Source organism: Acipenser ruthenus, chromosome 17 (assembly GCF_902713425.1).
Source record: "Acipenser ruthenus chromosome 17, fAciRut3.2 maternal haplotype, whole genome shotgun sequence".
Lineage (NCBI taxonomy): Eukaryota > Metazoa > Chordata > Actinopteri > Acipenseriformes > Acipenseridae > Acipenser > Acipenser ruthenus.
In genome coordinates this window covers 6,406,158-6,431,944 of record NC_081205.1, presented here as the reverse complement: position 1 = coordinate 6,431,944, position 25,787 = coordinate 6,406,158, and the positions used below count along the sequence as shown (strand labels likewise).

The following is a 25,787-nucleotide window of genomic DNA, read 5'->3' as shown; positions in this document are numbered from 1 at the left end:
TGTCAGGACTGCCCAGTCCCTGACCACATTCCGGCGCCTCCTTAAGACTCACCTCTTCAAACAGCACCTGTAGAACTCCTCTGTTTTTATCCTGGGACACTATCACCCTTCCTTAAATGCACTTTATTTGCTCTTATCTGCCCCCTATTTTACTGCATTTAATCCTGTACTTCAGAATACTGTAATCTGCCAAGTGTTTAATCTGTAGTATTTTGTATTTAATCATACCCTGATGTAACTATCACTGTTATCTGCTGTATTATTGAATTGTATTTTGTTACACTTGTACTTTGCTTGAACAAAAGTCATTGTATTTATCTTGCTCTTATTGTATTGTAACACTTGAAATGTATTTGCTTACGATTGTAAATTGCCCTGGATAAGGGCATCTGCTAAGAAATAAATAATAACTATATTCAATGTTGCTATTCTATGTATTTCTAATGTTTAAAACCATGTCCTGGGATAAGCATAGTTGTTCTTCCCTGTGCCTTCTCAAGTGCAACATGTCTTTTTAGCAGTAAGGTGACTGGATCAGTTTTTCGCCTTGTTTCTTAAATAATGCTCTGTATTTGCTTGCAGAAGTATAGTATATTGGAATACTGAGCGCCCTTTAAAAATAATATATTTGATCAAATGACATTTTCTTAGTGACAGACTGACACATGTAATGAAAATTAAAAAAAAGGTAATTATTGCATGGTGCTTAGGCTTCACTGACTTTTTGTTTAAATTAATTTTCTAATGTTTGAATTATTTTAAAGCATGTATGAATCTATCTGTCACCAGCCGAAACTGTTGCGCTACTACAGGTAGAGTACTGGTAGACAGTGTTGTCTCAGTCCTGTTTTACATTCATTCTTAAATACTGCATCATTGTTCTACTAATACTGACAAATGTTTTGACTAGTGTCTCTCAATGTCTTCATTGAGATGAGAAATGCAATATATTTATGGTAATGTGATTTTCCTGTGACTCTGGGCAGACAAAGGGTGGGCCAGTTTTGCCTTTTAGTGTGATTGAAAATTATATTAAGTTTGTGCACAAAATGTGGCCTGAAGTTGAAAAATGTTAAATTAATTATGTCATTAGTTAATCAAGTAATAATGTAAACCCCGATTTTCAACCATAGGCTGTATGTCTTTCAGTAAGTGTTTAGATGCATGCACACATACGCCACACACACAGTTCAGAGAATTCCCTCATCTGAATAGAAGGAAGTGTTAGCTACTGAGGTAATAAACAGACAACAAACATCTGAGAAACCTTGAGTTCTCCTGTTGTGCTTAAAAAAGAAAATAAATAGAACCTGTACTTCAATATCTGATTATCATAAAGAAATAGGCAAGCAACTAAGCACCTTTAGTTTGAGATTTGTAACCTTGATACACAATGTGTCTTTAGTTTATATTAGATTTTGCTGGTAATGTCTAAAACATTACCCACAGTTTCTCTGCTTTTTACCACACCTTATCTTACCCTGGTTGGAAAATGTCTAAAAAACTCAAAGCATGCATTGTCTGAACTATGTGTTAGGAAAAAACAGTATACATTTTAAATTGATGACATACTTTACGACAGAGGTATTTAAACTTGCAAACAATTATATATTTTATAAATAAGACTTTTATTTTTATTTATTTCTTAGCAGACACCCTTATCCAGGGCGACTTAATTGTTACAAGATATCACATTATTTTTACATACAATTACATTTTTTTTTTCACATTATTTTTACATACAATTACCCATTTATACAGTTGGGTTTTTACTGGAGCGATCTAGGTAAAGTACCTTGCTCAAGGGTACAGCAGCAGTGTCCCCCACCTGGGATTGAACCACGACCCTCCGGTCAAGAGTCCAGAGCCCTAACCACCACTCCACACTGCTGCCCCAAATGGACAATTTTATCTCAAATGTACAATCTTAATGTAAAGTACAGTTACAACAAGTATGAAAGAGTGTGCAAACTTGGGCTTGTGTTTGTCTCATAGCTTTGGGTTCATTTGAATACAAATCGGTGGATAGATCCCAACCAGAATCATTTAAACACCCAGGTAAGAAGAATTCCGGTAGACCAATCACAGAGCTACAGCACTTGATCCCAAGCAGGTATTGGTCCCGCCTTGGTAAAGGATGGAAACCGCTGTTCTTTATTGTTCTGATCTGGGCTCTTTGGAGGCTAGGGCAGTCAGTGCAGTCTTTTCCATGTCTTCATTTGCTGTTGCTGGTCTATGTGCAGTAGCAGCCACTTCAATGCATTATAACAGTCCATTTGGGTTCAGGTTATTACTCCTGTATGGAGTGCAGCCACTTTAGGATGTCCTGAAGGCCCTGACCATTGCAGGCACTTATTCCCAGCACGGTGATTGGCTGCCTAGCACAGATGATGTCATCGAGTCTGAACAAGGACTTCATTTCCACAAGGGACATAGGGCAAAGGATGTCACTGAAAGTGCACAGTACAAAATACTATAAAATAAAAAGTCACATGAAAAGTGGTTGAGAACAGCAACCATGTCTGAGTTGAGCCAGGAACATACAAACATAACTAAATACTAGTTTACTTAATATGTAATTGAATTGGATTTCCCAGTGCTTATTGCAATGCGTTTGGAAAATGTGCTATGCAGTTAACTCCACTGGAATAACAAGGTGTGCCACTTACACTTTATTGAAGAGTATTAAGATGGAGGTGCTTTCCAATGCTTCTGCCGAGAGGACAGAGAGAAGCTGAATGCATGAGGAGGAGACCTGGGTTGTGTTGGCAGCATCTATCATGAACTGGGGAATAAAACATCCAATCATTTAGATAAAGGGGCATTCAGAACAGAAAATAGGAGGCACTTTTTTACACAGAGAATTGTGAGGGTCTGGAACCAACTCCCCAGTAATACTGTTGAAGCTGACACCCTGGGATCCTTCAAGAAGCTGCTTGATGAGATTCTGGGATCAATAAGCTACTAACAACCGAACGAGCAAGATGGGCCCAATGGCCTCCTCTCGTTTGTAAACTTTCTTATGTTCTTACGTTCTCATGGGGTTAAAACCATAGGAAGAAAGGGGTGACAGAGAGTGAAGATAATCTAAATAGTGCCTTCATTATACCACTCCTGTAGTTCTCAAGACAGATGCTGCTGCTGGTTCTTGTGCCGTTTCATAAGATTAAAAGCCATGCAAAACAAGAAAAGGTAGGAACTTTCTAATTGGATAGTAAACAGAAAAACAGCACTCCCAATAACAGAAGAGCAGTCTCTATAGTAGCTGGGCCATATTGGCCCCATACAGCCCCCCAGCTCTCGCACAGTGATCTTTATCTTGTGGACTACGATATCTGTCAGATTGGTACCTACCTAAAAAATATACAGTACACTGTATTAGAGGAGACAGGAATGCGGTGTACAAACTCTACAGCATATGTGGTTGTGCTGGCCTACAGAGGGTTTATATGTGCATGTGACACCATTAACTATAAATAATGACAGGAATAGGGACCAAGTAGTTACACTGTAGTAGTTGGGTTGATTTTGGCACACATCTGCACTAGAAAAAAGTACCATAATACTAGTTATAATTTTTTTTTTATTTTGTTACTTTAATAAAGTATATTTTAAATTGTATGAGAAAAATAAATCACTGTTGCCAGCTTTTCAGAAGATAAAAAACGTAATAACTATTATAATAGTTTTTTTTCCATAAATAACTTTGCCCTTTCTTCAAAATTGGACAGACTATGTATCCCTTAAGTCCCTAATACTACAGGTTGAAAATACTATACATCTCTGATATACATTCAGTAACATACAGTAAAATCATGTATCTTACTGTAGGTAAGGTGCCTGGTGACTCCCCCAGCTCTGCGTGGTTGTCCTTCAGACTGATTCGTAAAAATCTGCTTGTAAGGAAACAAACTATTTAAACAAAGGGGCCCATTGTTTATGCTGAGTGCTATTGTTAGATTCAATTAACAACATTGTTGTTTAGAAACGCAGACCTCAACAACATTTCTACAGACATCTTCATAAAAAGCATAACATGTAACCAATTAATTAATATCGCCACACTCAATTGGCATACATACATGCAACTGTTTCTGTTCGTGTTGCAAATTATTTTAAATTACAAATAACGCAGATAAAAGGATATTTTGCAGTCTTTAGCAGTAGCGTCTTTCCTACACCAGTAGCTCCGAGCAGCAGACACATTTCTCAACCGTTCCAAAAAATTAAATTCATATTTAAATGATCTGAAATAAAAATAGAAATGATAGCCCTTTACTTTGATCACGGCAATTAACATATTCAAGGCCGATTTTTCATTTTTACAGATTCAACAAAAACAGGATGTGTCGCTGGAATCCATGGTTACACAAACGCCCGCCTTCGTTTACCAGTGTGATAGGCTGTTCTAATACCCAATGAATACATACTACATTGTATGTGGTCTCTTATTGAGTCAGTCGACACGTGGAATTATGGGATAGGTGTGAAATAATAGGCGGACCGCCACTCTTATAGATAATAATATTATTCAATATCAAAATGACCGTTTTTCTTGTTCAACCAGCTCCTGTAAAAAAACATTTGTCTATGTTGTAAATTAACCTATTATTGCCCGCTGAAGTCAACATAAAATACTGTACGTATAGTACATCGTATCGCTCCCAGAAGAGGGCGCCATTGAACCCACAGGAAATCCATGACAGCACAGACAACCAGATGGGAAACAGGAAACAGGAAACAGAGAAGGACATTGGAAAAGAGGAGGAGATAGACAACGGGGCCGAGAAAGACTGGCACCGCTGTTTGTTTATAGGATCTCGATTAAACACAACCTTCAGCCATGGGAAAAGGAGGAGGCGCGTTTGAAAGGCTTCTTGGTAAATAACCTTCGCCTTTTACATTTTTCTTGAAGTGCGTTTGGATTTCCTAATGCAGGAATGCGTTCTGTTTTCACATCTCAGATTGCAATCCAGACCAGACCAGACCAGGCCAGGCCTATATACAGTCTAGTGACTAGTCCCTGTATATTACAGAGACGGACAGTCTAGGCAAAACCAATTAAAACCACCATTTATTGTCTTTTCTTGTATACTTCAGGTTATTAAGCGACTCGGGCTAATGTGCTGTCTTGGATAGTATTCATTTTTTTTTCTTATTATTTTCAACATATCTGTGTTTATCCAGGGTACTGTACTGTAGCCTGTACGCTTTAATAAAATGTATAGTACGGTACAGGTCTATTTGCTAAGGTAGCTAGCTACAAATAATATAGTTTTGGAGTTTAATTTGTTCCTTGTTTATAACGGATTCTTACTTGACTTTTTATTTTTTAATATTAAAACTCGGTCTGCGCTGTTTACATGTCCCTTTCTCAGTGCTGTATATTACTTATTTATATACTTGCTTCAACACATATTTGTGTTGTATTTTTATTTGATGATGGGTTTTCGTTGTACCTGGAATTTCTACAGGTAATCAATACTGACAGGGAATTTTAATACACTGAGTAAATATACAGTACTGCAGACAATGATATAGGCAAGCCCCAGAACTTTACCTAAAAATGATAAATAAGTCACATGACATGCCCTTTACTGACGCGTTTGGCAATTTGACATTTCTGTATACAAAATATCGCACATAACATTGTTATTATTCTGTGTTTGAAGGAGAATTAACAATATTGTGTTCTGAGAAAATTATCTATTTTTCGTGCTTTGGTTTCGGCCAATTTAAACTATGTTTCAAAAAATGTAAAGAAGCGTTTAGTTTTAGGCAAATTAGTCACACTATAGTGTCTTTTTATTAGCAAGCGCCTGAATGCAGGTGTTGCACAGCGATTGGATTTATTATAATAATGTCATTTTAGAATAATATCCTTTTGGAACCTTCAAGTTTTCTGTTTTTCCCAACAGTATGGCTATTTAGACAAAAAAAATCACCACTAGGCCACTTGAGCTGGCCATATTAGCAGAAAAATTATGAAATTAGGTGAATTTCAATTTACTGTATCTCAATTTCTACTGATCATGTTTTATTATTTGGCTGTATGCACTTTGACAGTGAGATGTTCAATGCCACAGACATAAAATGTGTGTTTGTGAGACCAATCCTTCTGTGTCTTTGCGATTAGGTAGCAGGTTCTATATGTCCTGGTAGGAAAATCAATGCATGGTCCGTTTGTACAGTTAACATCAGACATCAGTTGTGGTTGGCTGATTTGCATGGACAAGAACTTTGTTACCCTGTGTGACTGTCTACCCTGTCTGACTAACCCCTTGCTCCTTAAATTTACTCGCATTCCCATGCATGAAATACACTCTTCTAATATGGATACAGGACTATGGTAATATGGACACACAATAGTTTTGCACTGTATTGAGATCCCTTTAACTTTTAGGTGCTGTTGTTTTATACAAGGAGTACAAAACCCTAAATGTCCATGTGAAAGTTGGAAAGTGTGATATCATAAGTAGTAACCTTGTTTTGAAAACTCATCTGCAGTAAAACATTTGCAGATTTTGAGCCTTTTGATATCCTGTTCTCTAGAAATAATGCAGGACAAATGGAAGGCAGGGTCCTCCTCATCATAATTGCTGCAACATACATTTTGTAAAAGTACATTCAATATTTTCTGGCCGGTGATACAAATGAAAATAGAAATATATACACAAAACTGCATCACACATTTCCTAAAAGCCATGTGCAAAATGTTTGTGCCTACTGTTGTTTAAAGTCAATTGTGATCTGATTTTACATGTGACTCGCTGCACAATTTAGGCAGGTGTGGCTACTTTCTGGTCATGTAGAATTAATAATAAGGTTTGTCACGCCTGCGTGCTTGTTTACTTCTAGGTAAGTTTGAAGAAGTGAACCTTTTTGAGGTGCTGTAATTTGAACCACTTTGTCACACTGATTCAGTGACCCAAAACTAGTATTTAGTGATCCCCCCCCCCCCCCCCCCCCCCCCGAACACACACAATGTTTCTTTGTTTTCTGGTCCTGAGTGTCATCCCTGAAGGCGCTTGTTCATTGAGATATATATTTTTTTATTCTTTCAGATAAAGCCACCAGCCAGCTGCTCCTGGAGACAGATTGGGAATCCATTTTGCAGATATGCGACCTGATTCGTCAAGGAGATGCCCAGTAAGTCTGGCATAATTGCACTCTACCTAAGCTGTGTATTAAAAAAACAGATTACAATATCTCGCATCAGTAGAAATTGATATGTGTCAGTCTTTTAACTTTTAAAAATTGTATACCTCAGAACTTTAATACTCCATTTATCAAAAGGCCATTTACCAAGTGATAATGAACCAGAAAATACATGTTAACCTGTGAACTACTCAAGGTAGTCGCCTGCTCTAGGCATATCCGTGTGGAGTGCAGGGTGTCGTACAGTCAGTGGAGAGCCATTTTGCATCCTTGCCACAGGGAGCGTCAGATTTGCTTGGTCATGGGATTGGAAGACCCACTGAGCTTGTGTTCACCCGATACGCTGTGGGGAGGGAACATAATTGAACATTCTAGACCCGCAACAGCAGGCTGGTTTTTATATTGTAGCTGTCATGATGCCTGAATTAAACAAACAAAATAACCACTATGTTTCACCTTTTCTCCCTTTTAGAGCTAAATATGCTATTGGCGCCATCAAGAAGAAACTCAATGACAAGAACCCTCATGTGGCCCTTTATGCTTTAGAGGTGAGCTTTTGTTACCTGGTTGTTTGGAGGGTTAAACAAACCGTGCTTAATAGAAATGTGCAGGAAGTTGGACTCCATACATAAAGTGAATCTGTCTTTCTAAACCCTGGCAGAATTCTATCATGAGCTTTAATATTAGCTTTAGTGTCCAGTGACCTCAGAAATTCAGTGTATACACAAAGAAACTCAAATTAAGGGGAGTCTTGGTCCAAGTCATGTTTGCCGTCCAGACCATTGTGAAAGGTTCTCTCGTCATTTAATGACTAACAATGCAGAATTGTGTGCTTTTATATAATGAAAAACTCCAGTCTAGACATTCATAATGATTTATTGTGTTTTTTGGCGATTAACTTTAGGTTCTGGAGTCTGTTGTAAAGAACTGTGGCCAAACAGTGCATGATGAGGTGGCAAACAAGCAAACTATGGAGGAACTGAAGGATCTCCTTAAGGTGGGAACTGTCAGTTTTAACACATGTGCAGACATTCTGTCAATACTTTGTGTTTTATTTCCTTCTTTGTGTCTTAATAGTGTCTTTAAAAAAAAAAAAAAAAAGAGAGAATGTAGCAAAAAAATCACACAGAAACCTTTACAAACATGCACAACCTGCTGTAACACACAACTGGTTTCACTCCTTCCTCAGTATCCTTTCCTTCATATGAAACTTCAGTTTCTACATCTCCTGGCTGATGTCATAGAAAGGAATATGGCTGCAGAACTAGACTGTAAACCTCAAGTAGACAAATGGTTATCACGTTCCTTATAGTTCTTTGATGTAGCGCAAAGACAATTTGTGTATTTCCTTGATCATTTAAAAAAAAAAAAAATTATATATATATAATATATATATATATATATGTATGTATATGTATTTTTTTTTTAAAGATCAAAGCAAGTGGCAGTACACAGTACTGCAAAAACAGATGTGCTGTAGTACAAATCCATAAATCCATAAGAGCTGCCATGCCTAAGTACAGGCTGTCTTTAGTACAGGTTTTCACCTGTGTGTCTTTCAGTTATAAATGCAGATCACACAATTGTACCCTTATAAAAGTTTGCCATGGTATTTTTTGCACAGTCATTTTTCAGTTCTTATGGTTTTTAAGCATTTTACCATTGTCTATCATGGATTTCTGTGTTTTTTTATATGCTTTACCATACCTCTGTGAGCTTAACCAGTGCTTGCCTATGGTAAACCATGCTTTTACTGTGCTTTATACACTTAGCTATTTTTCTACTTTGCAAAACTTTTATAAGGGTAGCCATTGACTGAGTGCAGGTTTTGTCTTGTTGGTGTAAATAATGTTTGACCCGCCAGGACAAATTTCATAGTCACAAGGCCTCTGATTTATTGTCTGTTAGTCTGAGATGGGGTTTTCTAATCCCACTGAGCTGCATAGCCCTTTAGTGGATTTGAATTGTGTTAGATTAGCTTCTCGGTTTGAAGGGGAAGTTCCCAGAGCAGTGAGTCACATGGTTTTTGCAAGGCTTCCTCATGACTGCATATTTCATCAAACAGAAGAGTAAGACAGGAAGCAAAACACTCTGCTGGTTTCTGTTTTTCTTTTAATTGTGTACATTTTGCTCGCTAATTGTTTTAAGTCATTTTAAACACTTTCCTTGTATCACAGGACAAAGGTGAGTATTGTAAAGTTAGTGGTTTTTAAAAGTTACAACAAAATACCATAACTACATCTTCAGGCTAAGAAAGAGGTAAGGATATATTATGTAAAAAAAACAAAACAAAAAAAACCAGTAGTTATAAATAAAGGAGCAGTGTTCTGTTGACAAAATATTTTTATTCCAAAAGGCAGTAGCATACTTTTAATAAATAAATACAAATAAGGTTAATTTAGCTTGTCTGTCTTTGTGCTCAGTTAATTATCTATTTTTCTATCTCGAAACAGAGTGAACCAAGCGTACGGAACAAGATTCTCTACCTAATCCAGGCCTGGTCACACGCCTTCCGCAACGAGCCCAAATACAAAGTGGTCCAGGATACCTACCAGATCATGAAGGTGGAAGGTAAAATCAAACTCATTCTGGTTACTTTGGGTGTTTTTCCATCCAAACAGTAATGTTCTACAGTTCTCAACCTGAATCCCATGCAGCATATTTTCTGCCATTTATGTTCTTGCTATTGTGAAGGACTTAGGTTGTAACTTGTGTAACTGATTGGATTAGCAAAAGAGTTGCAGTAATGTTAATCTACATTGAAGCTGAAATCAGTACTGTAATTGAAACTGCTACGCAACAATTATACATCAAATCAAAAAGATACTGGCACAGGAGAAGTTTGGTCTAGCTGAACTGTGGGCTCCCTGTCTTGGCAGTCTCAGGTCTTTAAAGATTATGAATTGGGTTTATTTCAGGTCACGTTTTCCCCGAATTTAAAGAGAGTGATGCCATGTTTGCAGCTGAGAGGGTAAGCATATGTTTGTATGTGAAAATGTTTGTATGTGTGAGTGCCTTTCTTTATGTTGGTTTGTGTGTATGCTTTAGTTTAAATGTATACTAAATGGGTATTGTGTGCAAATGGTTGTACAGTGATCCTGTCCTATGTAATGGATAAATAAACAGAAAAGCCCAATGTTCAGTGAAGTACATTTTGTCTGCCCCTTCTCTTTTTTAGGCTCCTGACTGGGTTGACGCAGAGGAGTGCCACCGGTGCAGAGTCCAGTTCGGGGTCATGACAAGAAAGGTAACAGTCCTGTTTGTCACTATGCATTGTTTTTTCTAAATTCATTTCACATATTTGTATTTCTGTATACTTACGCGTTTCTGGTTTTGTGCAGCATCACTGTCGGGCATGTGGACAGATCTTCTGTGGGAAGTGTTCCTCCAAGTACTCCACCATCCCCAAGTTCGGAATAGAGAAGGAAGTTCGGGTCTGTGAGCCCTGCTTTGAACAGATCAACAAGTTAGTCTCTCCATCATTACGTTTTGAATAGCAAATTACTACTGTTTCAGACACAAAATCTACAGGTAAAGGAATGTGGTTCTGCAGTTACTCTTGGTAACATGAGGCCTCTCTTTTATATCTCTACAGAAAAGCTGAAGGCAAGGCTGCTGGCTCTTCGGAGCTGCCCCCCGAGTACCTAACCAGCCCGCTATCTCAGCAGTCACAGGTAGTGGTTGGTGGCTCAGTAAGTAGCTCACTTGCCTCTACACCAGAAGGTCACAGCCTAAATCTACATGTGGGGATCACCTGAGCACCCTCCATTCACTGACCAACACAATGTATAAGATAAACCTCCCACTCCTTGCACCCTTGTTCTAAATGTTATTTTAAATTGCACATTTTCAGTCAAATGCCGTTTTCCCAACCATATTCATTGGGGAGCTGCTGCTGCTGCTTCAGATAAGAGCTACACAGCATGATGTTTAAGGGTTATTCTAAAGCAGTTTACATAAAAATATATAATAAAACCGTCACGAAAAAAAAGTGCGTGTTACAAAATCAGTCTTATATTGTATATTTTAAATTGTAAGTTAACCTTTACAGCATGATTTCAATGTTGTTGCCACTACTGTATTTTTTCACAAAAATATTAACACTCCCATAACGGAGCATGGGGAGGGGCACACGTCTTCTCTTAAACCTTCAACAAGTCCTGTCCCCCCTCCCCTCTTTCACATCCAGCCAGTTGAGGCTGACCCACACTGAGAGGGACAGAACCTCTAAGTAAAATAAGTGATGAGTATATCGGCGATATTGCAGCTCTTGTCTCGTCCTGTCTTCTTCAGATGCCCCCGAAACGTGACGAGGCTGCCCTGCAGGAGGAGGAGGAGCTGCAGCTCGCTATCGCCCTGTCCCAGTCTGAGGCCGAGGAGAAGGATCGGATGGTCTGTGTGGGTTTAGTGTTCACTATATCTTAAGACAGATTGTCAATTCATTTAGTATTAATTGTGTAAAAATGACCAATTCATGGATGACTTTGTTCGTCATTATGATCTCTTTATATATTGAACAAACAGACATATTTTTTGTTTTAAGGTTTATGTATTTTAAGATTGTATCCCTGCCCCCACCCCAAAACATGATTCTTTCTAGCCTATTAAAAATAAAATGCATTGTTTCAGAGAGTAGACTTGACATTGGTCTGAAGATTAAACTGAGCTCATGCTAGCAAACAAATCAATTCTTTAAAAAAAAATAAAATAAATAAATAAATAAAAATCTTGTTTTGGTAAATGGATTACAAGGTTTTTGAAGTAGCTTGGAGGATAGTTTTGTATCCTGTAAAGTGCATGGCTCTTGTGTTGCTCTATGAGTTTGCTTTTTTGCAGAGGCAGAAGCCCACATATTCTGTGTATCCGAAAGCTGACCCCACCCCAGTGACATCATCAGCCCCGCCAGTCAGCACTCTGTACACTTCTCCTGTGGTAAGGAGGGCTTCATTTACCACCATTATAAATTATTATCTTTATTACAAACAGGGGGTTCTGATGTCAAAATGATATGCATCACGACCACACCCTTCATCCACATGCTTGCTATTATGACTTCTTATAACTTTTTTTTTTTTTTTTTTTTAATAGAACTCATCTGCTCCAGTTGCTGAAGAAACAGATCCAGAGGTGAGAAAAAAAATTAAAATAAAACAGACAACATTGTGGTTATGGTTAGTCCTAGACCATCTACACCACCCTATAGCCCATCTTGCAAAAGCTAATCCTCTACACCTTCAATTTATCAACAGCAGTTAAGCATTACAATACTGCAGTGGCTGCTTTAACTGTCAAGTTTTATATGTACAAGTCTGGAATTAGTAAAATAATTCTTGTTGTTGGTTTTAAACACATTCAAATTCACAAAGCATTTATACCATTTTGTAACTTCAGATGTTGCAGAACTAGCATTGTTCCCATCGAAATCCTTTATCCACTCTTGCTTTTCCTTATTTCTTTCAGCTTGCACGCTACCTGAACAGGACCTACTGGGAAAAGAAGCAGGAGGAAGTTCGGAAGAGCCCCACCCCTTCCGCCCCTGTGCCCGTGGCTGAGCCTATCACAATCAGCCAGCCTGTGGAGGCTCACCCAATACCTCCTATCAACATTGTGGAGGTAACGTGGCCCTGCCTCAGCCTGTGTATAATCAAGAAAACCTAGCACACACACAGAATTATCCAGGATGAATCTTTGTGTAGTAGATAACAAGCCACGCAAGACCAAACCATAATCCCTGTTTGTTTATGGAAATAATATGTACAATAACAATCGCAAGAAATGTATAGGTTGCTAAGGAATAAGAGCACCTTATGAATTTTGGGAACAAAACACTCTTTGCAAACTTGCAACATTGAAATTTCTAAGGGATACATAATGCAGTTGCAGTACAAAGCCAGTAGATGGCAGCAGAGGTGAAATCTGCTCCCAGTTTGTGACCGTGGTGAATTTTTTGTCTTTCAGCAGCAGTATCAGAACGGGGAGTCAGACGAGAATCACGAGCAGTTCCTGAAGGCGCTGCAGAATGCCGTCCCCACCTTCCTCAACCGCATGAAGAGCAACCACATGAGGGGCCGCAGCATCACCAACGACAGTGCTGTGCTCTCCCTCTTCCAGTCCATCAACAACATGCACCCCCAGCTGCTGGACCTGCTCAACCAACTCGATGAGAAGCGATGTACGTACTCCCAGTCCCAGCCAAGCTCTAAAGAGCTTCTCATTGATTCATGCTATTGGAACAACTGGCTTTCTGATCCCAGCAACTCCTCTCATTCCTACATGCATTTCCTCTTGGCAGTGTACTACGAGGGTCTACAGGACAAGCTGGCACAGGTCCGCGATGCCCGTGGGGCTCTGAATGCTCTGCGGGAAGAACATCGTGAAAAACTACGCTGTGCTGCTGAGGAGGCTGAGCGCCAGAGGCAGATCCAGCTTGCTCAGAAACTGGAGATCATGAGGCAGAAGAAGCAGGTCTGTGTGCAGCTCACCATCCATTCAATACTAGATTTACAAGGAACTAAGGCATATCATTGAATATGCTTGACCGCTAGTGGCATATACGTTTCTGACAATTGAAGGCTAGTGTCTTTCTAGTTAATTAACTTTGTCAAGATGAGCCAGGAAACGTATCAGGTTTCAATAAAGTTTGGTATATTTTATTAATGTGCATCTGGTATAGATATGATGCCATTTTATTGTTTTGTAAATCTTTGCTGTTAGCGTTGATTTTTAGTATGTAATTCATTGCTTTTCTGCAGGAGTACCTGGAGATGCAGAGGCAGCTGGCGATTCAGAGGCTGCAGGAACAGGAGAAAGAGAGACAGATGCGGCTGGAGCAGCAGAAACAGACCATTCAGATGAGGGCCCAGATGCCCGCCTTCTCTCTGCCCTACGCACAGGTGAGCTCCACGCAGGAGGGATGCAGGGAGGAATAAGGTTCAATTCTTCATCAAAATTCATTTTAGTTTTGTTTTATGTTTATTTTAATTAGAAAGCCGTTCTTGAAGGAGGAGGAGGAGGATGATGATGGATACATTTACATACACTGTGCTCTGATTTTCTGTTTTCTGTGAGAATTTTCTTTTCATTTTTAAATCTTTCTATTTCATTCCAAGCTGCCTTTCTCCTAAGTCTCCTCCTGCCCTTTTTTCTGCATTCAGGTCTGTCCACAGAGCTGCTGGGAACCGGGTAATCCAATTCGCAATAGCCTGACTGACTGTGTTTGCCCTCTCCAGTTGCAGTCGCTGCCCGCTGCCGGGGGGGTGATGTACCAGCCCTCTGGCCCCACCAGTTACCCTGGCTCAGTGGAGGGCTCGCCAATGCACACTGTCTACATGAACCAGCCAGCACAGTCTGGCACTGCGCTGTACCCAGGAATGCCTGTGCCTGGCACTGGTAAGGACTCCTTTTGTAGCAAGCCTGCTGTATTAACAACATCTACACAGTAATCTTCTAGTCCTACATGTTCATTTCCCATTTGACCCTGTACTGGTTGTGAAGCCTGGTCCCCACATCCGGTTTAAAGGGATTTGTGGTCTTTCTAAATAATTGAGAACAAGCGCAATCAAATGTTATAAGAAAGCGTGATTCTCATTTATAAAGAAGCCTCATTACAGATCAATTTCCTAACTTGCTCTCTGCAATAAATAATTGATATATTGCTGTCTTACCTTACAGTTTAGGCTTTGTCTTGCATCTGAAAAAAATACAGAGTGAAGTTTGACCGTTTTTTTTATTTATTATTTTTAAACACAAGTTACATTTTTATTGTTTTTCTTCTACCCATTAGACCCAAACATGGTGAATGCGTACATGTACCAGCCAGGAGCCTCCACTGGGCAGACTACTCAGCAGGGCCAGGCTGTGCCCACCACAAACCCAGGCTATTCCAACTACCAGCCGACACCCACACAGGGATACCAGGCAAGTACTGTAAGATGCAGAGATTTTTGGGGGATGTTCTTTGCAGCACTAGACTAAATTGTAATCTAATTTCATCATCGCGTTATAAACAATAATGTTTCTGCTCACTGCTTGCAGACTGTGCCATCCCAGGCTCAAAATATTCCTCCAATATCCCAGCCTCCCCAGTCCAGTGGGATGGGGTACATGGGGCCACAGTCTGTGCCCATGGGATACCAGCCCTATAACATGCAGGTAAGCACTTAAATAAATAATATTATTTCAACAGTTTATATGCACAGGCCTGACAGCCAGACACACACGTTTCTAATGTACTGTATCTGTTAGAATATGATGTCTGCCCTGCCTGGCCAGGACCCCAACATGCCTCCACAGCAGCCCTACATACCGGGTCAGCAGCCCATGTACCAGCAGGTAAAATTCTCAAGTAAAGGTTAAGTAACAGGAGAAACTGAATTGTGCAGGGGTGGTTTTTAGTGATTACTATTACATGTGTGATTGTCCATCACCACACCCAGAATTGAATAGTAACCTAGGAAAAACGTTTTGACATAACTGCAATATCAGAATTTTTATGGTGAACATGTGCTGTATATAAGCATTTGTTTGTTGCAAGTCTAAATGCACTAAACTAACTTGTTTGTTGTACTGTTTAGATGGCTCCCCCTGGTGGCCCACAACAACAACAGCAGATGCAGCAGCAGCAGCAGCAGCATGGAGGAGGTGGGGAGGCACAATTGATCTGCTTTGACTGATCTCAGTCCTTATTCTCATAGGAACCCTACGACTCAGAGGACGATCAGCCACTCCCTGCAAAAAAACACTATGCTACTTGGCTTTAAACTGTCAGCAGTTCTGTGCACATTAACTTCCACTCCTGTTCATTAACTCATACTGGAACCACAAGGTCCTTTAAGAAAGCTTGCACGAGAAGTTGTTCTGCACATGGTCATAAGTATCTTAGAGACCCTATTAGCAGTGCTTTGTGTCCGATTTGCAGAGATTAGCTCTTACAAAAAGGAGTTTCCCCAGAGATAGTTTATCCAACCTTGGCTTTAATTGCAGGTCATGCTCTGACTGTGAACTCTGTGTGGCTTTAATAATCATTATAATAATACAAAAATGACTGGATACTGATCAGACTACTTTTCACCATTTTTTTTTTTTTTGGTTTTAACTCTCAACACAGCAGACCTATAGAGAAGTCTTTCAAAGATAACCCCTGAAAACAGCAGATCATAATTGCAGTTCAAGACCATTACCCATGTGTAGCATTTTCTGATTTCCTCAATACAAGACACTGAAACTGTTCCATTAGTTATCTTAGGGTTGTCTTCCCTTTATAGTTACTTGTTGTTGAAAGCGTTAAGTAAGGGGTGGTTGGTATGTGTTCAGATAATGCATATTTGTCATTCTTTTTCATTCACACATGGTGTCTCTTTACAAAATAAAATGCAAAACAGCAGAAGTTAAGATAGTAAATGTTATAAAATCAAATATAAAGACATAACCATTCTTAGTCTTAATATTTTTCTAAATAAGAAAGTGCATGCTTCAAATTGGTTGTGTTAAAGTGGGTGTACAGCACTATTGAAGCCTGTTTAAGTCTTTTAAGGAGTTTAACTATGGAAACAAAATAAATCCAAAAGGTTAAAACGTAAGTAAATCCTGGCATCAGTGACATCACCAATTCTAAGTCTGGCAGACTTCATACATGGCTGTTTTGATAGTTTTTTTTCTCACAGGGAAAGTGGAGATCCCTTCTGCTTGCTGTAGAGTATGGAGGGTATTGCCCTCCAGCATCCTGGCTAACCACTAACCAAGCTGAATTACTGCTTTGAGCTTCTCTTTGAACTAGCTAATAAATCCTGCACCTATTCCAAAAGTTGTTAATTTGCAATGGAACACCCCGATCTATGAAGGAAAGCATGGAAGGGTTAGCACTGAGATGAGGCAGGAAGTGAGTGAGCTTTTAACTAACACCAGTACTGCCTGCTGGTGATGATCAGAGCAGGTCATCAGGCTATGAGCCTGGCGCTATGTTATTGAACCACTTCCATCAAGCATTCTTTTTCTGCATCTTTATAACTGATCTTTTTTTAAGATGTTGTAAACACTAATTTATCATGGTTTGTCAGAATACGAACATGTAATTGTAAAGAGGGATTTATTTATATTTTCCTTCCAGGGGAACAGTTTTAGGACGGACACTTTGTAATGTTTGCCAGGTTCTGAATTCTACGCCATAATTTCTTAGCTCTGATGCAATTAAGTTGCAGTTTGAAGTTAAATACTTTAAAACAAGGGCATTTTAATTTCAGTCTGTAATAATGGATGTATCTAAAGCATGTCTGTAATAAATACTGAGCGCTCTTCTGTAACCTTTTTATGTATTTTGTGATTTTTTTTTTTTTCCTGCTTTACTGATCTGTCTGATTTTAAGAAATTATTTTAAGATCGTATGTAATAAACTCTGCTGTTTTTCTCCAAAAAGTGTTAGTCTGTGATGGGGAGGGAAATGTAAGGATCAGACATTCCTAGTTTCTTCTTGATTAGCAGGATATATAGATATTGTCAAAATGTCTTAATACTACCATGCAGTATATCTTTCAATAAAGTTTAAGTCATTGATAGGCAATATGTGGATGCTCCAATAATAGCAGGGTTCCTACCGGTTTGGATGGTAGAGTCCTAGTTTTGATGCCAAATAGTTGTCTCCCTGTGCAAGATTATAGGACCACCAGCCTTTAAACATTTGTCAGACGTTTGCTTGAATGTTAAGTGATTTTATTGATATGTTTATTTTAGAAGATAATACACAATGTTCATAAATGCTGCATTACTTTTTGCTGAATAAAATACAAGGTCAAATCTGCATCTTGACATAAATGCAACCAGAGATTAAAAATCCAGCATGTTAAAAATAAATAAATATCTGAGGAATGTTAGACACATTTGGAGTCCTATAGTTCTATTTTTCTGAAGAGCAGACATTTGTTGCTTTCTGGCATTTCAATCTGAAACAAAAAACAGAAGATGGTGTCATTTTAGACTCCTACAGATTTCTTACTACATAGGTGTAGGATCAACTGGTTTTGACAATTCATTTCATTTTATAATTTTGGTTCTGAGTGAGAATAAAATCAAGATTTCATAAGCACGAAAAAAAAAACAAGCGAAGCACTTGTAACATACTGTTTAACATTAAGGGTGCAAAGGTAAAAAGACTCACCATTCTTTCCAAGCGCAGTGCATTCTTGTATGCCAGCTGTCTTAGAACGTCTATATCAGGGAGCCCCCACTCAGGATTCCTGAAATTGAGTCCCAGAGGTCTGTTTGAATAATCATAACCCTGGCAAATGTTGATAAATTCTCACACAGCTCTTTTCTGCTGTATATTTAGTTAGAGGTATAATAAATCAACTATTGGATGGAGGCACCAAGTACACAATGGACAAAGCTACCCAGTGGAGCTTTTAGATTTGAATGAATGTTTCAGGTTGAAGACTCACCTTTCCCGAAGGCTGCCATCCAGCTGGACGTTGCTTTCTGGACTGATGATCCCATTGATTGCATAGGGCTGGGTCATTAAAAAGGACACAGAGAGTGAACACAATTCAGTCACACTGTGGAAGAATATGGGCCAAATACTGTCTCACTATTACTGTATAATACGACTCATGATGTGAGTAGAACTGACTCAGTCATCTTCAGCTCATCTGCTCAGCAGTGCCTTGGGCAAACAGGTATTTACTTTTTGTAGCGTTTCATATCCTTAAAGCTTCAAGAATGTACACCAGATTATATTGCTTTATTTAAAGCAAAACCATGCCAGTTTTACAAGTGACATATATTCGCCAAGCTACTCTAATCTTCAGCGTATCGCTGGGAGAGGAGTCATGTTTACTCACCCCATAAGTGATAAGTAGTCCGTGAATTTTTAAGAGTTCGCCAGCTCCCTTGAATAGACCCTGCAGACAGATACAATTAGGACATAGTGTTGTTTGTTTGTGTTTATCTACATAATTACATACATTATTATAAATGATTTTACTAAGAAACTTAATGTGAATCACCAGTATGGTGTATGTAGCGCTGGTTGCTTTGTATGGAAGTTGAATTCAGTTTATCTAAATGGGTGATCTCCCTCATAGAATTCTTTATGTACAATAATGTATTTAGGTATGTTGACATTGACAGACGTGTAGATGTGTGTTATTCCTGTCTGTTATATACAGGTGGGATTTCTGCAGCAGTATAAAAACTCAGTGAGTGCTGAGATACCTTGGTTGTGTTGAAGGTACAGAAGTGTAGCACATTGATGCAGAGTATGACATCACAGGACCTCCTGGGCATCCCTGCCCATTTTCCCCATGCTTCCTCCACATTTAGGTAGACAGGCTGCAGCACGTTTTTCACCTTGGTGGCTGAGATGTAGGCATAAATGCTGCATGAAACAAGATGGGGAATTCAATTACCATCTTACTGCCTGTGGTGATATACCATGGTAAAATCAGTGCTAAGTAAAATAACTGTAAAATCGGGTAAATAACATGTATGTATGGTAAAGCTTTCTTAAAAAAAAAAAAAAAAAGCATGGTAAATACACGGTTAACTGCAAAAATACCGAGCAAAATTACCGAGAAAGAACCATTACTCTCACACTTTTTGTATTTTTTTTCTCCGCTTACTTGGTGTCTTTTTTTTTAAGGAAGCGTCCTGGTGCCAATTAAAAAAAAAAAAAAAGTATCTCATACATTTGACTTTATATCTCCTACCTAGGACTTTCAAACTCCTAAATCGGTCTTTTTTTATCTACTACGTAGTAAATCCTACGTAGAGATACTTTTTTCTTTTTTTTAATCGGCACTAGGACGCTTCCATACTATCTAGCTCCGACACGGTGTATATTTGTCTATCTGCACGGTACCTGTCCTGAGCGCTGTTGCTGATCTCTGAAGGTTGCCAGGTGACAAAGGGCAGCTCCTGTGCAAAGTGGACGACGTGCTGACCGGAGCCTGATCCCAGCTCCAAACCGAATAGCTGCCTCTCCGAGTGACCGCCCAGAAGGCCTGCGAGTACCTGCAGCAGGGCATCCTTGTTCCTCTCAGCCACCGGAGACAGTAGCATCTTTAATGGGGTGTCGAATCGAAACAGCGAAGCAGTTAAACGGCTTCACCGCGTCCACTGAGAAACATTTGACTCTCCCTGGCCCAGGGCTGGAGTACGCTGGCTCCCGCAGATTAATGCAAAGCAGATTAGAGTTTTAGAGATTCCTCCTTCTTCTCACACATCCCAACCTCCGGGCTGCAACTAATCTGCACTTAGAAAACTCTAGGCTAGGCAATGTTTACTGGTTGAGGGCAGTGACACCTGTTTTGTTCAGCAATCTGCAATTACCTTATCACCGTGCGCGTCATTTATAAATGCAATCGGGGTTATAGAAAATGGCCAGGCTGCAAAAAACGTTAAAGAACATAACAAATAAATAAATAAATTACAGAGGGTACACAATAAGTGAGGTATCATTAGACAATATCATATTCTCCACATTATATTAGGAGGTTCTATTAAAACGCACACCCACTGACTGTAAAAACACCACATATCAAAATCCCGATTGCTTAAAGACATTTCACACCTGAAAGCAACAGCCAATAACAGTGCCTATGATGCCCGATTTATGACACCAAAAACTTAGTGTACTTTTATTGTGTTCTTCTGAAGCATCATTCATATTGTGATGTCTAGAAATATTGTGCTTCACACCATATGATGTATCCCACACAACAGCCATGGAAAATCCGTCTCTGCATTATTCTCTATATATTCTACACACAAAGTTGTAAAATTCTATAAAATAGCACCCCGCAAAAACAATGCAGCAGTGTGAAGTAGTGGTTAGGACTCTACACTCCTGACCGGAGGGTCGTGGGTTCAATCCCCGGTGGAGGACACTGCTGCTGTACCCTTGAGCAAGGTACTTTACCTAGATTGCTTCAGTAAAAACCCAACTCTATAAATGGGTAATTGTATGTAAATATAATGTGATATCTTGTAACAATTGGAAGTCGCCCTGGATAAGGGCGTCTGTTAAGAAATAAATAATAATCTATACTATTCTGTATAATTTACTATAGACATATTTAGAATATTTCTTTTTAAATCTGGGTTGTATATCTGTTTTTAAAAATAATTAAGTGGTAACTTTCCCTTTAAATTTTCTGTGCTTCATTGCGTAGTTTTTTAATCGCGCCCTCCCTTTTAAGAGTTGCTATGTTCACATCAGAGTTTGTGTGTTAATAAAGTTCTCACAAAAGTGGCAGAGATAGACCCGCAGTGTGTTATGGGTAGGTCAGGGAGAGTGGAGGACGCCATGTGCATGTGAGACACAGACTAACGCAGACGAGAGATTAGAAAGGTGGAGAAACACAGGGCCGGTTGTACCTGGGGGGGGTCAAGATATAATTCCAGTCAAATAAACAGAGAACACAGCCGATATGTTTTCAGCCAGACACTGTGTGAGAAGGTCGCTGCGGATAGCGGCACAGTTGCACAGGTAAATGCTGGTGAAGATAACATAACAGACTGGTGTCGTTTATTTATTTATTTATTTATTTATCTATTTATTTATTTATTTAACGTACAGGTGTTGTGCAGTGTGAGCCGGATTCGTTTATTCATGACATTTTGTCAGTGAGGGCATGTGTATCTTCCATGGATAGTAGTTTTTAGAGGAGATATGCTTATGTAACGCTTTTAATGCACAGGCATGGCAAGGTCAGTCTGCGCAGGGAGTATACAGTGAAAGCGTACGGATACATTCTACATGAATGAGACGGGGATGGTTACATTGTGGTTTATATGGTGGTGGTTGTTGTTGTTCAGCTCTGATACACTATCTATACCTGAGTTGAGATGAATTTGCCTGCGTGATACTGGTTTCTGCACAGGAAACTAATGGATTGCAGGTGGACATTTCTTATAAAACGTAGTCCCAACCCCTCTTATTAGCCCACTTCATTTACATTGTATTGTTGGGGTGCTGTGATGCAAGTTCACTTTGTCTATAGTAAAGCTCTTTTGTTTTTAATTGTAAGATATCCATATCACAGGGATGGAAATAAGACTCCTGTTGCATAGCAGTTTCACCCATTCCAGGTTTTACTGTTTGATTAGCCTCGGTGTATAGGTAACAAGCTGAGGTGTGTCTTATTAAACCATAGTAAAACCAGCAATGGATCAGACTGCTATACAGGAGGCTGTGTGGTCCAGTGGTTAAAGAAAAGGGCTTGTAACCAGGAGGTCCCCGGTTCAAATCGCGCCTGACTCACTGTGTGACCCTAAGCAAGTCATTTAACCTCCTTGGGCTCCGTCTTTCGGGTGAGACGTTGTAAGTGACTCGGCAGCTAATGCATAGTTCACACACCTTAGTCTCTCTAAGTTGCCTTGGATAAAGGCGCCTGCTAAATAAACAAATAATAATAATACAATGGGACTACCATCCCTGATATCCCATTTGTAATGTTTAACCAGAAGGAGAATTGGTAAAAAGTCTGGATTTCGTTAGCAGTCTCTGAAAATACAGCATTTACTGTTATTTCTTTTTTGTGGTGTTTTTTCAGCAGACATGAGCTTCCTACTTTCTGTGCTCTGCGGAGACTGAAGACCAGCTCCAGCAGCAGTAATGAAGCCCTGGCGTCTCCCTCCCTCGACAATGCGCCGAAAGAGTATTCCCCGAAAATCCACCAGCTAGTCAACGACATTGCAGGTCTCACACTGCTCGAGGTCTCCGACCTGAATGAGCTGCTCAAGGTACAAGAGTAGAGGGGCTCTCTAAATACAGCGGTGGACATGAATCTTACATCAATCAAAACATGTATTTATCCAAATGAGTCAATTGAGAGCAAATGTGTTTGACACAAATGTTAAGAATGTCAGGTGAGAGTACTTAGACCTCACTTAAGCAATAATACCTGGCACAGAGGGCATTAGCAGGTATTTGCCAAACTGGTCTTTATTCTTCAGTAATGCCCTCTGTGCAAGGGTGTTATTGAGGTTATAACTCAAGGAAAATAAAAAGCGTGTTCATGGTGTACTCATTATAATAGATTAACAATAGTTTTTTAAAGTTTTCCTGCAGTTGCAGTGTTAAATCATGTATTGGACAGTAATCATAATACGTTTGTGTGTTTTTGAATAAACCAGCTGGATTAGTGGATTTTCTCATGTTGTCAACCTGCTATGGAATGCAAGAGCCTCTGTATATATCTGTATTAATGCTGTGTTGATTTGTATTAATATTGTCCATTTATTTAATCTAGAAAACGCTTAACATTAAGGATATGGGGATGATGCCAATGGGTGCAATGCCCGTAGCACTGCCTTCATCACAGGTAAATACACAATATCTAGTGTGGTAATAGGTCATAGTTACTGTTACTCCCTTGCGCCCCCTATAGCATTATAATGTAGTACTTTTGTTTTTGTTTAAAAATGGGGGTATTTCTAATTGGCACAGTTCTACAGCAACAGTGAGAAATGTATTTATCTTAGTTTCTTGTAGCTTTGTAACCTGTTCCAAGGTTGTCCTTGTATAAAAGTAGTTTTATACTTCATTGGAAGCAGGTCTTTTATAACATAAGTAGGTTGTAAAAAGTACAGATAGTCAAGGTTTCTGAACGGGCCTTGATTTAATTATCAGATGTTCTGTTGCATCGTTAGTGACAAAGCTGTGTAGAAAATCCTACAGAAAACCAAACCCTACCACTTTATCATTCTTAATTTTGTAAACCAACTAGCAAAAGTACTTTAGTGAATCACACGCTTCTCTCTTCACTGCGTGAGTACTTCTCCCTTCCCAATATCGATTCCCAAGAGGCAGAAACCTGTGCAGACTTCACTGATTATTCCTCTTGGAGCGGTATGCCACTGTCTCTTTGTCCCCCCAGGCAGTGGAAGAGGAGGCAGTGCCGGTGAAGAAGGAGAAGACCCACTTCACTGTGAAGCTGACTGAGTTGAAGGCGGCTGAGAAAGTGAAGCTCATCAAGGAGGTGAAGAACTGCATCCCCGGCCTCAACCTGGTCCAGGTACGCACCAGTACGCCGAACTCAAAACAGGCACTGCACCTGAACGGAACTTTTATTTAAAGATCTATGAAAAATGATTTATACATCTGTATCAGAGGATGGTGAAACCAGTAGAGCAGCATTAGAATCGCTGTAACTGAAGAAGCTTTGTCATCTAATTTTATAGCCTGGAATTTGTTAATATATCAAAAAACCTACTGAAAAATAAAGTGGCACTGTATAATTGATTGCCTTTTAAAACGTAACGAAGTTAATTTAGTCTTCAAAGAAAGTAGCCATTTTGTTTTTCCAGTTTTTTTAGTAAATGAAAGTCCCTCTTATTTCAGGCTAAAAAGCTGGTGGAGTCTCTGCCTCAGGAGATCAAGGCTAACGTTTCCAAAGACGAGGCAGGGAAGTTGAAGGCTGTGCTGGAGGCAGCCGGAGGCACTGTCGTCCTGGAGTAGAACTTTTTAAAATTGCCTTGAAAGCCACTCGTCGCTGGTCCCTGGGTTTGTGCGTGTTAAGAGAACTCAATGTGTCCAGCCTCCTTCTCCACGAAGCCCAGGAGCCCTGCACCACAAGACTATTCCAATACTGTATTTTACAAGACGCCCGTTCTGACCAGGTGTCCACAAGTCTGTTTGTCCATCTGCCCTTGCAAATTGGAGCCACACCGATTTGAGGAAGGCGGACCAGACTGTATTGTCCACTAAAAATAATAATAAACATGGAAAATAACCGTCATCTCTGCTTATTTAATGGGCATGTCATTTCTTTTTTATTTTTAAGTGCATGCTTCCTGTAAGTTTATATTTCCTAAATGTATCTATAACTTCAGGCATTTATACAGTCTGAAAAAACTAAACCTCTGTCCAAACTAGTGTTTTGATATAATGACATTAAAGAAAGACCTGTTGTCAATACTTTTGTCTTTTGGACTGAGTTTAGTTTTATTCAGATTGAACATGTGTAGTTTATTGAGTTTTGTCCTAAACGTGGAGTTGTCTACTACCAGCATAAAGGACATATTGATGTTGTTTGCTACGGTACTTATGTTTTAAAATAAAACCGTGTTGGGTGGCTGTTTATAGTTTTGGTTCTGTAACATGTTCATTAAGGTGGCTCTTAGATGAAAGAATCTAAAGTGAATGTTCTGACATCTTGAAAACTAAGCTATGCAGCCACAACAACTAAAATGCTGTTATTTTAAATGAAAATAAAAACATAAAACCAATCAATTTTATGTGCAGAACACACGTTTAAATTAGAAAATGACTAAACTAGAAGTTCACATTCTCTTTTATATTTAAAGCCTACAAATGAATTGAGAGGTGCTCCAGGAACAACAATAACTATATGGCTACTTTGTAATTTTTGTAGCATTTTTAACTGCCTGTTAATTTAATTTACGTCTCAATGTAATGTAACAAATAACATAAATTGAGCTTGTGTTCTTGCTTTTTCAAGGGAAATGTTAGTACATCATGCACCTTTTAGTTCTAGCTATTATATGACAAGAGTTGTAGTCTTTCCTTGTTTTATGGCCTGGTTTTATTAAAAGGCAGTGAATTGCCACCTCCACACTGGGATTGACTTCAACCAATTCATTCTGTCAGCTTGGGGATAGACCTCTGTTGCTAAACT

General features: G+C 39.2%; 3 protein-coding genes and 1 long non-coding RNA gene across 20 annotated transcripts; 2 read left to right on the top strand and 2 right to left on the bottom strand.

Annotated features, from left to right (window-relative positions):
- Positions 1 to 1,624: 1,624 nt before the first annotated feature.
- On the bottom strand, positions 1,625 to 4,407 carry LOC117422834 (uncharacterized). Of its 3 annotated transcripts, none has more exons than XR_009307552.1 (4): positions 4,083 to 4,407; positions 3,827 to 3,893; positions 2,670 to 2,785; positions 1,625 to 2,450 (listed from the first exon to the last, which is right to left on the bottom strand). It is a non-coding gene; the product is annotated as an uncharacterized LOC117422834 (long non-coding RNA). The 3 variants fall into 3 exon arrangements; XR_009307554.1 differs by having other exon boundaries at positions 3,827 to 3,896; positions 4,280 to 4,407; XR_009307553.1 differs by having other exon boundaries at positions 4,280 to 4,407.
- A 271-nt stretch (positions 4,408 to 4,678) lies between these two features.
- LOC117423506 (hepatocyte growth factor-regulated tyrosine kinase substrate) lies at positions 4,679 to 17,568 on the top strand. Of its 14 annotated transcripts, none has more exons than XM_058989884.1 (21): positions 4,679 to 4,880; positions 7,065 to 7,149; positions 7,631 to 7,706; positions 8,063 to 8,155; positions 9,612 to 9,729; positions 10,077 to 10,129; positions 10,337 to 10,405; positions 10,500 to 10,624; positions 10,754 to 10,832; positions 11,452 to 11,556; positions 12,001 to 12,090; positions 12,247 to 12,285; positions 12,619 to 12,771; positions 13,117 to 13,330; positions 13,451 to 13,623; positions 13,911 to 14,051; positions 14,313 to 14,547; positions 14,942 to 15,075; positions 15,193 to 15,309; positions 15,403 to 15,489; positions 15,732 to 17,568. In XM_058989884.1, exons 1-21 carry the CDS (start codon positions 4,844 to 4,846, stop codon positions 15,828 to 15,830), a joined length of 2,322 nt encoding a protein of 773 aa, XP_058845867.1. In that variant the 5' UTR covers positions 4,679 to 4,843; the 3' UTR covers positions 15,831 to 17,568. The 14 variants fall into 14 exon arrangements, with proteins under 14 accessions (XP_058845867.1, XP_033895310.3, XP_033895306.3 ...); XM_034039419.3 differs by having other exon boundaries at positions 11,995 to 12,090; XM_034039415.3 differs by having other exon boundaries at positions 10,754 to 10,850; positions 11,995 to 12,090; positions 13,120 to 13,330.
- zgc:103625 (methyltransferase-like 26 B) lies at positions 17,449 to 20,481 on the bottom strand. The gene is made up of 6 exons (XM_034039429.3): positions 20,006 to 20,481; positions 19,360 to 19,522; positions 18,987 to 19,046; positions 18,588 to 18,655; positions 18,308 to 18,386; positions 17,449 to 18,092 (listed from the first exon to the last, which is right to left on the bottom strand). Exons 1-6 carry the CDS (start codon positions 20,203 to 20,205, stop codon positions 18,039 to 18,041), a joined length of 624 nt encoding a protein of 207 aa, XP_033895320.3. The 5' UTR covers positions 20,206 to 20,481; the 3' UTR covers positions 17,449 to 18,038.
- Positions 20,482 to 21,385: 904 nt separating this feature from the next.
- Positions 21,386 to 25,233, top strand: LOC117423178 (large ribosomal subunit protein bL12m-like). 2 transcript variants are annotated; one of them, XM_034038666.3, is made up of 5 exons: positions 21,386 to 21,634; positions 22,704 to 22,890; positions 23,400 to 23,471; positions 24,027 to 24,164; positions 24,491 to 25,233. In XM_034038666.3, the coding sequence occupies exons 1-5, from the start codon at positions 21,576 to 21,578 to the stop codon at positions 24,605 to 24,607; spliced, it is 573 nt and encodes a 190-aa protein (XP_033894557.1). In that variant the 5' UTR covers positions 21,386 to 21,575; the 3' UTR covers positions 24,608 to 25,233. The 2 variants fall into 2 exon arrangements, with proteins under 2 accessions (XP_033894557.1, XP_033894556.1); XM_034038665.3 differs by having other exon boundaries at positions 22,701 to 22,890.
- The last annotated feature ends 554 nt before the right edge of the window (positions 25,234 to 25,787 follow it).